The sequence below is a fragment of the Necator americanus genome, chromosome V, assembly GCF_031761385.1.
Source record: "Necator americanus strain Aroian chromosome V, whole genome shotgun sequence".
NCBI lineage: Eukaryota > Metazoa > Nematoda > Chromadorea > Rhabditida > Ancylostomatidae > Necator > Necator americanus.
Window position 1 is genome coordinate 15,876,334 of NC_087375.1, and position 11,738 is coordinate 15,888,071.

The 11,738-nt window shown below is 41.1% G+C and overlaps 1 protein-coding gene across 2 annotated transcripts in view; it reads right to left on the reverse strand.

The window, feature by feature from the left end:
- RB195_014022 (uncharacterized protein) overlaps positions 1–8,933 on the reverse strand; it is a gene marked incomplete at both ends in the record, with an annotated part of 37,363 nt that extends 28,430 nt beyond the window's left edge. For both annotated transcript variants that reach the window (XM_064204110.1, XM_064204106.1), the window contains one exon: positions 8,652–8,933. In XM_064204110.1, coding sequence (XP_064059987.1) covers positions 8,652–8,933 — 282 coding nt within the window. The remainder of the gene's footprint in view (positions 1–8,651) is intronic.
- Positions 8,934–11,738: the final 2,805 nt, after the last annotated feature.

Below are 11,738 nucleotides of genomic sequence, written 5' to 3' on the forward strand. Positions count from 1 at the left end.
GTACAAAACAGCATTCTGGAGGCGGCCGTTTGCAGTGATGCAGGGAGAGATGAGCGGAACTACCCCCATCTCCATAACCTACGACCCCGTATACGGATACTCCACCCGAAATCCGCACCACTTCAGATTCGTGGTATGCTGCCTTTAAGCCATCAAAAGATAACGTACGAGTAAGAAGTAGAAGTAGCACCTCATGGGACGAAATTAGGAAAAAAAAAACAAATACAAAAGGAAGAGAACATTTCCGAAGTAATAGAAATAAAAGCAACACTAGATATGAAGGCATGCACGTAAGTTGCCAATGATCGTTCACAGTTGGGGATTGCAACGATTTAAATGACCCACCGATGACAGTTACAGTTGACATTATTCCTTCAATTCCGACTTTTCTTTTTTGATTTTCGGAATAATGGTCATGACTTTCGAACAAAAGAGTACGACCAGGGGGAAATTTTCGATTTAAAAAAGGAATCAAGGTGAACGATCAAGAAGGAAAAGTTTGCTTCACCGATGCAACATGGTCCTCTCAACCACCGTTATTAACAGGTTGCCCTGACCTGTATGTTCGCGTCTACGCTGAAGCACCGGAAGAAACGTGTTTGAACCTGCGGGTAAAACGCTCATTCGAGAACACTCTACGGTGAAGCGAAGAGGCAAAAACTATGTAAAAAAAAACTGTGCATGTGGTCCTCCACGTGGAGATGTACGCTAGTTAATCAGTCCTCGAAGAATGTGTTCAACCTGGTGAACGCGACGAATCTGACCCAACGAACGCTTTTCTCTCCTTGAAACACGCTCCGTTTTCTTCCTCTCTGCTTTGTAGTGAAAGACGTGTCGCATATGTTCCGCTCTCGTCCGATTGAACACATTCATAGTTGACTAGGTCCTGAGAAGGTCTCTGGGGAATTCCTTTCCGCTGGAAAAATTTTCTGGAAAAAAAAAGTGTTTTTACTGCGTGGTGGACATTGGGTATAAAGAAAGTAGACATAAAAACACTCAAGGGTTGTTCCATCTCTTACATCTTCCTAAAAAGCCTATTCTTTGAGCGGACTGAATATGGTAGTTCAGATTAAGAGCATTTCAATGTGGGTGATGACGTACATCACACATTACCACTGATGTAATTTTAACTTCACATCTGTTCGCTAAAGGTTCCAGGTGGCAGGTCTACGTCACACATCTTTTTGTAATGAAAAGCTGCTAGGGAGCAAGGCCCTTGCCTCACACCAAAGGTTCACGCGAACGTAATGAACTAGTTATTTTCACTGTTGTAAACATGAAGGGCACTGGAGACCTGTTCAATCACAAAATGTCAACTTCCTCTACTGAACAGTCACAACAAGAACAGAAAAACATAAAACAATTTCATAAGTCGGGTAAAAATTTTTGAATGATTAGTTGAGTTGTCCAGAGTGACAAATAGAGAAACAAGGAAGAAATCTGACGTCCCCGCAACGCCCCCTACTTATGTGTCATAATTTCGCAGGCAAGAAAAGCATAATGAATGTTTGTCTGGACTGCGATGCGGAGTATAGTGAGACTATTCGTGACTAGTAGGAAGATTTGTCACTGAATAGGAAGTTGTTGAGGCTGACTAGCTCGCTGATTTCTCGGAGGCAGTCATGAAACTTCGCTGTACTTCGCTGAGAAATGGCCTTCATTATCTTATTTGTGAGAGATTTACCAAAAGATACAAATCTCCTACATGCGCCCTAAACAGCGAGAATATTTTGCAAAAAATTTGAAAAAAAAACCAAATCTGATGCAAATAGGTTTATCAGAAGCTATTATAAAGCTTTTATTAAGCGGCTGTAGGGTGTGTGTGTACAAAGTGGAGAAAAAGTCTGCGCATCGGGACACGCGTCGTAGTCACCCAGCTGAAAGCATTTGGCGGCGACTGTGTACAGTGCCCCGCGTACAGCGACGCGTGCGGCAGTTCAAATGCAGCTGCGTTGCGCATTGTAGTTGGATTGAAAACTGTGACACGAGTAAGTGTAGCCGGGTCACAACGACATGTAGCACATTTGCGTACGCACTCGAAACGGCGCGGAGGACGCAGCAGTTGGAATCCAGTTGGGACCATCGCAAACTGCAGTAGTGGGTGGTACCAGAAATGGTTCCGGCGCGTTCCTAACCGCTACGTTCCACTGCACCTTTCGAGAGAATTATAATTTAAATTAGAGTGATCAAAACTACAGTTATCCAAAGGTGAAGCTGGATTTTAAACCTGTAAATCAGTTCCAACCCCTTATTATAAGAAATAAATGTCGAGAACGTGGATTTGGCAGATCTTTTCATTCGGTTCTAGGTAACGGAGTCAGGTAGATGATATCTAGTAGGCAAAAATGAACCAAACTTCACTTATGATTACATATTTTCAGGATCTGTGGGAAACGTTAATAGTCTTACTTCTTGTGAACAAAATGCACAAATCCCGACTGGAACTTAGAGCTCTTAAACGTAAGAGTAGCGCATGAATAAAATTACAGGCATCACCCCACGAATCTGAGGTGGTGCAGATTTCAGGTGGAGTATGATTCAGATGCGGCGCCGCACAAGACTGGCGCGCTCCAATCGAACCTCTGGTACAAAATGGTGCGCCAAAACGAATGAAGCCGTATCTTCCGGGCCGTTTTTTACGGCAATTAGGAAGAAATGGACGGAATCACCCACCTCTCTGTAGTCTCCCATCCTGTATACGAATACTCCACCTGAAATCTGCACCACCTCAGATTCGTGGGGTGATGCTTTAAAGCGTATTCGATTATGGTGTTAAAAAACTCGATTTGTCCGAGTAACAATGTCCGTAAGTGTTAGCTGTACACATTTATCACCCAAGCTAAACTAATGGCTTAGCGCTCTTAATCCATCTGGAACAAATCTGAATTACGCTTCTGAGACGTATAAACTTCAATCCAGACCGAACGCGCAAATTCCATGGCACATATGCAATTAGCAATCGAATGAGTGTCTGGAAACAGTTACAGTAAAGCCAGCCATCCTTCAAACCGTAGAACAGATAAGCTCAAAGCGATAACATAGAACAAGTGCTGCTGAGCAGAGCATCTCGGGATGCCGAGGCAATCTGAGGTGTGTTGGTGTTACAACGGTGATGGGAATCGGATCAACATATCAAGTGTTGCCTCGCAGGATGCAGTAGAATGAACTAATACTTGCTCGCTAGGAAGAATTGTCACGTTAAAAAAACTGAACTGAGAAATTGAGGCAATTTATTCGTACGCGCCTTGTTTAAGTAGACAATTTTTGCATCCTTCGCAACGGTGTTCTCCAAGAAAAGTAATTCGTTTTTCGCGTTCTAGTTGGAACTGCAGGGAGTAACGTACGAGCTGCATAACCTACACAGTCGCCACACTTATTGTCCTATTTCTAGGGAAAAAGTCGACCTCGAATGTAAAACGGGAACGCTGCCATTGCACTTGGGTGGAAAACAGGAGTACCACGTGGCTTGTATTCAGTTTTTGTTTTAGACATCAAAATTCTATTCTAGTAACGAATGAAAAGTTGCTTACAGCAAAATAATCGCTTTCCTTGGTGGGAACTGTAACGAACAGGTCTTCAAATATAACGTTAGTAGTACTAATGTATTGCAGAAAAGAACGCAAAGTAGGAAACATGATGACTTCCTGCCACTCTTCTCAGGATCACTAACAGTTATGACTTTAAGAAGAAAGTTTCAGTTCGGAGAAACATACAGCATTCAATCTGATTTTGGAGCAGATGGCGACATCTCGATAAAACAGTAAAAAATGAATGACAGTGGAATGAAAAAACGGCGACTTCGTGAGACTGTTGGTTCTGTGAATACGAATCTGTCTGTGAACAATTACTTGACACTAAAACAGAGTACTTCCAATGAATCTACATTTTGAGATATGCAGGAAATGTGGAGCGATGCACGGTCAAAACTGCGAAATAAGAATGTCAGCACGGAAGGAAAGTACGAATAAGCGGGAGTGGAGGAGTTTGATGTTCAGTTTAACGATTGCAGTAATTCAAGGCGGCAGATTCACCAAGTCCGAGCGGGGCCGGAGTGTAAGAACTTGACGATATCGATCGGTGCGAACCCGAATTGTGGGTGACTAGGTTCGCACCTCCCTCTTCTGGAACAAAGCCCGCCAATGCCACTCAAGGAATGTGATTCGAGCCGAAATCGATATTGGTGGTCCTGCTGATTCATCCTTTCATGGCGCCCAGACACCGCCCACCCCGATTGTATCGGCGTTTACCACAGTGGCAGCGTCTGGTGTGAAGCGGCCAGGTGTTCCTTCCTCCTTTTCGACTAATTCCAAGAGCTGAAAAGACCGGAGAAACGTTGACGTTTCCGTTTGAGAGAAAGGTCCAATGTATTGTATTTCAACGGTAACAAAAAATTCCGCAAAGCAAAGGTCACAGACGGTGTTTTATTATAAGAGGTACATCGGATGGTCGTACATACGGACACGACTTGAGGACGAACCGGCCATGTCTCTACGACTATTTATGGATTATACCACCAGACAAAGCTCCCCGTCGATGGAAAATACCACCAATGGCTGGGACTGGCTTTGTTCACACGGCAAAATAGCCACGACCAAGAATATGTTTGAGTCAAATGCATGTATGAAAAGGTTCAAGGACCGAAGAGAACAACGAATTCCGTGAACGGCTTAAGTGAGCAAGCTAGTTAGTTCCCAAGTTTCGTCAATATGTTCATTGATATTCATGAGATTTCTCGAAAAAAAGATATTCCCTTTCAATCCAGAACAGGAGAAATATGCACACAGAGAAGAGGATTGCGAAGTTTTTTATCCACCACTTTTCTACATCGCCGTGAAGTGCGATTGCTCTCGGAAAGGCAACTCCGTTCATTTTTTTATCGATTAGCTGCCTGAATGAAGAGTCTCTGGGGAGTTACAGTGCTGTATTTCTCACATGTCTCAACTTTACCGGAACATTCAAGGTTAAAGGCATCACCTCACAAATCTGAGGTGGTACGGATTTCAAGTGGAGTATTCGTATACGGGATAGTAGATTATGGAGAGGGGGGTGATTCCGTCCATTTCTTCCTAATTCCCGTAAAAAAACGGTTCGGAAGATGCGGCGCGTGCACAAGGCTGGCGCGCTCCAATCGAACTCCTTGTAGAAAGTAGTGCGCTGGAACGCTCGAAGCCGTGTCTTCCGGGCCGTTTTCTACGGCAATTAGGAAAAATGAACTCCTGCCATGTAGTTTATCCAGAGAGTTTTTTCAACTTCATCACGGTCTTGTTGCAGAATACCAAACATGTACATACTCAAACAATGTAAGAACGGACGCTAGCTTTGGGTAGGTGTTTTGTGTCGTTCTTTGGGCCCGAAATTGCATGACATTGACTTAAAAATTGGGTTCAGAGGATTTTTTACTCTCGAAATGAAATTTTTTGAGAACTTACATAGAGCATGGTTTGCCAATGACCGTTAATCGAATTCTACAGAAACTGAAACAGACGGCATCTATCCGTTATGAACCCAGCGCATTTATTTGAAGGAAATCTTTTGCAGCAAGAATCGATGAAAAATTCGAATATTTGGGTGAAATAAAAATATAACCATTTAGAATGTTGTTAAGCTCTATCGCTCAGCTCATAATTAGATCTTATATATTGAAATAATTTAATGTAGAAGCTAGGGTCTTAATGTTGCAAAGAGAACTGATGGATTCGTGCATTGGTGTCTCCGGGTGAATGACGACAACAGGTGCTAAGAACGGGCTGAGACAACAAAGTCGGTTGTTCGGCTGGCACTGGCGATGTTATACAGGGCTTAGTAATAAATAAAGAGACATATCAGAAAGTAGTACACAAAAATCATACATTAGTATAAAATACTCCAAATAATGCATATACATTTGATACATCAATAACATTACCGAGAAACCAGGTGGCGTTAATGAAGGTTTTCTGTTCCTTGAAACACATTCAATAGAACATTACCGATAATTGCGAGAAATGGCCTCAGATACGGATGACGTTCGCGAGAGATACAAAAGAATACTGGAAGATCAGGTCGCTTATCCGCCATTTTTCCATTTGGACGATTAGAATGGTGTTCCTGTGGATGTCTTCGATCTTTTGGAAGAAACACATGATGATATTTAGCTACTGTGTGTTCACCCTTAAATTTATTTCCATCTAAAAATCGAGAACAATCATGTCAAACCTTGATTTCCACAAATCCTTTCAAAAAAGTCAAAAATGAACAAGATAGAGGCTAAAATAGAAAGATGGATCGTTTCTTTCTAAGATTTTTTTTTATTGTTTTATTTTTATGTTTTCTTGGAAAACATTTCCAATCTAACTATATAACTTTTCTTTATGGTTTTGGTTTTCTAGAGTTGGTTGGACGTTATTCCACGTTCATGTTCATCTGATACGAAAAAAATGTCAGCAGATTTAGTAATGCATTGAAATTCATGGACCAGCATTTTTGACATAAATTTCTTTCGTTTTAATGAGTGACATGTCTAACATGAGTTGTGTTCACAATTTGGGACATACATACTTATTATAAATTTATCCAATAAGGGTTAAGGGTTAGAATCATTTAAGGAACGTCGTTTCTCAAAAAGTCGCTGCTTTCACCATGCTGCAAGTGAAGGCAGTGAATAAAGAAGCAAAAGATGTGGAAGATGTCGTTCGCAAAGTGGTGACACGAAGTTCTCAAGTGCCATTTCCCCATGCCCACGCATAGCCTTTGAGGTTTACGATCGCTTAACTACCCTATACAATGACTTTTGGGCGTTAGTCGATGTATCAAGTCTTTTGCCTCCCAGACAAGTCTGGCACCAATTTGTAGACCCCGGATGAAAGGCTTGGTTGGCTCTGGGGCCGTTTCGAACTATCGATTGATCTTGCCGTTACTGCGGAACCCCTTTCCGACAGCGCTACACTATCCACTACTAAGTGATTTCCATAAGTAATGAAAGTAAGTAAAGAATTAAAAGACAAGATGTCGATGATGATGCGAATGACAACGAAGCACTGTGATTCTTTATTACATTCATGTAATGTAAGAGCTGTAAATGGAAGCGAAATTGAAAGAAAATCAGCGGCAATGACGTCCAAATGCATTCGAAAATCACTATTTCTGCAATCTAGTGCATATCGAATAAGTGGTGGGAAATTTAATGTCAAGAATTGATGAACGACGTCACCTCCTCGGTTCAAGGAGAAGAAAATTGTGTCAGAAGAGAACGCCTGTTGTTAATGCGGCGAGTGTGTTTGCACTTTTTAGGAAATAGGATGACGCATACTTCCGATATGGCTCAATTTCAGTTTCCTTTTGTGTATCAATACCATATTTCAAGAACGATGACACAACATTTGATTACACTTTTGTGGCAGTAATGGTATGAACAGGGGAGAAACGCATGAAAATGAATGAAAGAAACGTTGAGAATTCTCTTCAATAACAATGGCAAAAAAACTGGAAATCAGAATATTTCGAGTCCTTAGGTTTCGTACTACTATCTATTCATTACCTACTAAATGAACAACATTTTCAGTTGTTTTTATTCGTCAGTTTTCAGTCAAATTAATTCCAAAGAAATTTAATTCAGTTCTAGAAAAATTGTCTCATCCATCTATTCCTTCGAAGAACATACATTCCCGACACCAACATCTGATAAGATAATATGTATGTATACATCCTGGGAAATATTAAATCTAATGGATTCATGTTTTATGAAGTTCCAGGCAGCTAGTCAATTCCGGAAACACCTCTGTACATTTTGCGCGATGTTGTGCAAAAGGAATTGCAGCAAATTCAAAGCACTGCACTTTAGGGAAATGTAAATAGAGCTGAGTGATCCCTAAAAAATACTTACGTAAGAAATGGAAGGTGTTTCAAGCGAAGAACGGTAGTTGATAAATAAAAAAATCGATAGTAGAGAGTTGGTAGAGAGCTTAAGGTAATGAATAGAAGTGAAAATACTTTGCGTAAAATGCTTACGCAGAGTGATGAATGATGAATAAACACATTCTCATACACTCGTGTGCTACAGGTATCAGAATAAATTATGAGACCGTCACAATCAAAAAGTGCACACTTTTGACGCACGTGATCCTCATGTTTGTCCATGTGGGGGTGTTGCAAAAGTTTACCGTTATGATATCCTCAAGCTAGACATTTTCATAACGTAGCAGCCTAATAATAAAGCCTCCATCTCCTTTGTGAAAGAATTGAATAAGGTTAAGAAAAATTAATGAAATATGGCCCTGAGGTTTCTGCAAAAGAGCGGAAACATTGATTTTCTCGGAGCATCAACGGGAAGTAGCTGCAGCAGCTATGGATTACAGCTGTCTGGGCTCAAGAAATCGATAAAAATACTTGTTACCTAGCAAGGCTCGTTCTTTTCGAACTTGCACTGATGGAATAATAGAGAAGTTGATGCAAGATTTTAATTTATTATTGACAGTACAGTGTCCTCTACAGAAATTTTCATCAATTCTGGAATCTGGGTGTTTCCAGAAACAGCTTACCAACACGAATCCACGTAACACCACTCAGCCTACTATTCGTAAAATGCATCGTGCGATCGAGGGTGCGGTAGAGGAGCGGGCGCTTGTAGGCGCAAATAAAACACGCAAGTATTGACGCGTGTGGATGAGTCATACCTGATTGCTCTTGAGTGCGTATATCCGGTCAGCACTACGTCTCCGTTGTCGTAGTTTGTGTAGAGCGCTGATTTCTGGTGCTATGTTGTGGGCGCCGACACCGGTCGTCAGCAGAACGTCTGGCGCCGCGCTTGCCCGACGTCGCACCTTTGACTGTGGCGGCGACTTCACCTCGTCACTTGTCACCGCTTTCCGGAACGGGACGAGGTTTGCGAGCACCGTCTTCGAAAATCGTCTAGTCCAATTATCACGAGTCACGTCGTCACTGGCTTCTCGTGGCATCACCACACATCTGGAGCAAATCCCATATCAGATACTGGGCTCGCAACATAGAACGACAACAAGCAGTTTCACGGAAAGGGAAAAGAATCTCTAACAAGGCAGTAGTGGTACACAACATTGGAGGAATCAGCAAGAGGGACGCTAATAGTAGCACCACGGCGATTTCAGGCTTGAAATGGAATTCAATTTGAGAATCGAAGGAAAAACGCGGCCTAAGACGGAAGAAACAATAGCTCACATACACGGACATGTACGTAATGAAGGAAAATCCATAGAGTGAAGCAGTATCGCAAAAGTCAACCTAAATGAATATCCCACAAAATAGATCAGAAGATGCATTTCTTGGTTAGCTTTTTTTGGAGAGGGAAGGGGAAGTGATCACTTCACTTTAGGAAAAATAGCGCCTCCATAAATTGCTAAATCTCTAAAAAAAAAGAAGCAGATTTTACTAGTGGAACGGAATTTTCATCGTTTCCAGGTGATTTCTCTGTTTAGAACGACAAACTAAGGAAATTAAGCGAACAATTGCAAGACGTTTGTGTCGTTAAACACAAAAAGACGGACATGGTTTCCATACTGTGACACTGTTGGATCTCATCGTGTTTATCATCTAGGAAATGTTTATAACGGATAAAGAATAACTTTTCTCCTCAGTGATCAAAAATCATTCTAAATATGGTAAGTAGTGAAGAAGATATAAGGAGATTAAAGATAAGCAAAAGCCTATGAACACGTATGGAGATTGCTATGCCTGCATTGGAAGTCCTGTTTTCTCTGTTAGAGGCATCACTCCACGATTCTGGAGTGGTACGGATTTCCGATGGAATATTCGTATACAGGATCGTAGATCATTGAGAGAAGGGTGATTCCGTTCATTTCTTCCTAATTGCCGTAGAAAACGACACGCCATCGAGCGTCCGGGCGCACAATTTTCTACAAGGAGTTCGATTGGAGTGCGCCAGCCTTGTGCGTGCACCGCATCTTCCCGGCCGTTTTTTACGGGAATTAGGAAGAAATGGACGGAATCACCCCCCTCTCCATAATCTACTATCCCGTTAATGAATACTCCACTTGAAATCCGTACCACCTCAGATTCGTGGGGTGATGCCTTTAAGTATGTTTCTGTACGCGTTGTTGGCGCCTTTAACTCAGCGTGTTTCGCAAACTGTACAGGAGAACGATAACAATTTTGTAAATTTGATCTAGATATTGAAAGTGACAGTAAAAAGGTACATCTAGGATAAAGCCGTACATCCAGGAACTGTTTATAAAAGATAGAGGATAAATTGGCGTTAATCAGTCTGCTCGGATGCGCCACCGCGTTCACTTCAATTCAGAATCGTTTGAACTTTACGAATGTGTAACCTGTCTGTACAGTTGAGAGTTGGGAGGGATTGGGGGGGGGGTGGCCAATGTACTAAGTCAGTGGTTTTTAGCCTCCCATACAGGTCTGGCCCCACTTTATAGAGCCCGGAGGAATAAAGGTTTCGTTGGTTCTGGGGCCGTTCCGAACCATCGATTGATCTGGCAGTTACTGTGTTTCTAGAATTGTTATTTTTCAGACATGCGAATGATCTCCTTGCAGGACACTCCTATATACACTCCTACATTCTCGTTATGCAAGATAAATCTTCTTTGTGAATCTTTGTTTTAAACAGTCGGAAGTTAACCATTAGAGATGGCTTCAACAAAAATTTCTAAAAACGTTTAGGGTGTATTAGGTCGTTATTTTTTGAGTCATATTTGACTTCCGCAAGAATTTGCAATCATGGTCTTATATACTTCCATGTACAACAGCTCCTAACACAAATGGAGTTGAGAAGTTCTTGAACCAATCACAGTACCATCAATTTCTAGTTTTTTCTAGCACACGGTTGAATAACAAGATACGTAAAAATCATGAAGATATGGTATAACTGTAGCTAAATGTTGTGGGACCACCTCATACACGTAAAAAGAGAACAGGATCCGATTGCAAGAAAAAAAATGGCAATGTCGTAACTACAGAAATGAAAGAACCTTTGGAATGAAACACATCCTTTTTTTTTCAAAATACTGTGTTACATATGCACAAATTCTAACGTTCTTAGTTTATTTCTGTGTTTTGTTTTTCCAATTGAACTCTACAACACACACACAACCTCACTTGAAGAAAAACTTCACAGTACAACAGGAGAATTCGTGCATAGATTTCCAGAAATCAATCAACTTTCGACAAATTACCAAATTTGTATCATGTCAGAAAGAAAAGCTCCTGATGATTTCCAGATAACTTAAATTATGACATCTTGACATTGTTTTTATTATGTACGTCATCTTTGGTTTAAAAAAAAACTTTTCACATCGCAAACAATTAGTGGGTTGATAAAATTGTGGTGCGAGTTGAGAAAAAAAAATTGTCGTACCTTCAATTACTTGTCCTCTTTGGATATTTCTGCCACTGCTGATTTTTTTTTTTCGAATCAATTGGATGCTTGATGCGAATCAATTAAAACTGCCAAACAAGCGGAATAAGACTCTGCGACTACTCTACAATAATGCCGAAAAAAATTGAATGTCACGATATTAGAAAAGGGGAGGGTTCCTCTGCTAAAGCACAAACATGCAATGACTGCTGCTGTTCGAGTTGTAAAACTAGTCAAAATTCGATGACTTTGTTTATTTGTGATTTTTTACGACGAGAAAACCAGAAGTTAATGTGTAGATGACACTTGTAACAATTAAGCGCTAATGTGCTTGCGTTTGCTTCATTCAGAGACGGCATCCTTAAGGTGTGAATGGAGCTGATTCAGCAGAGAATAACCG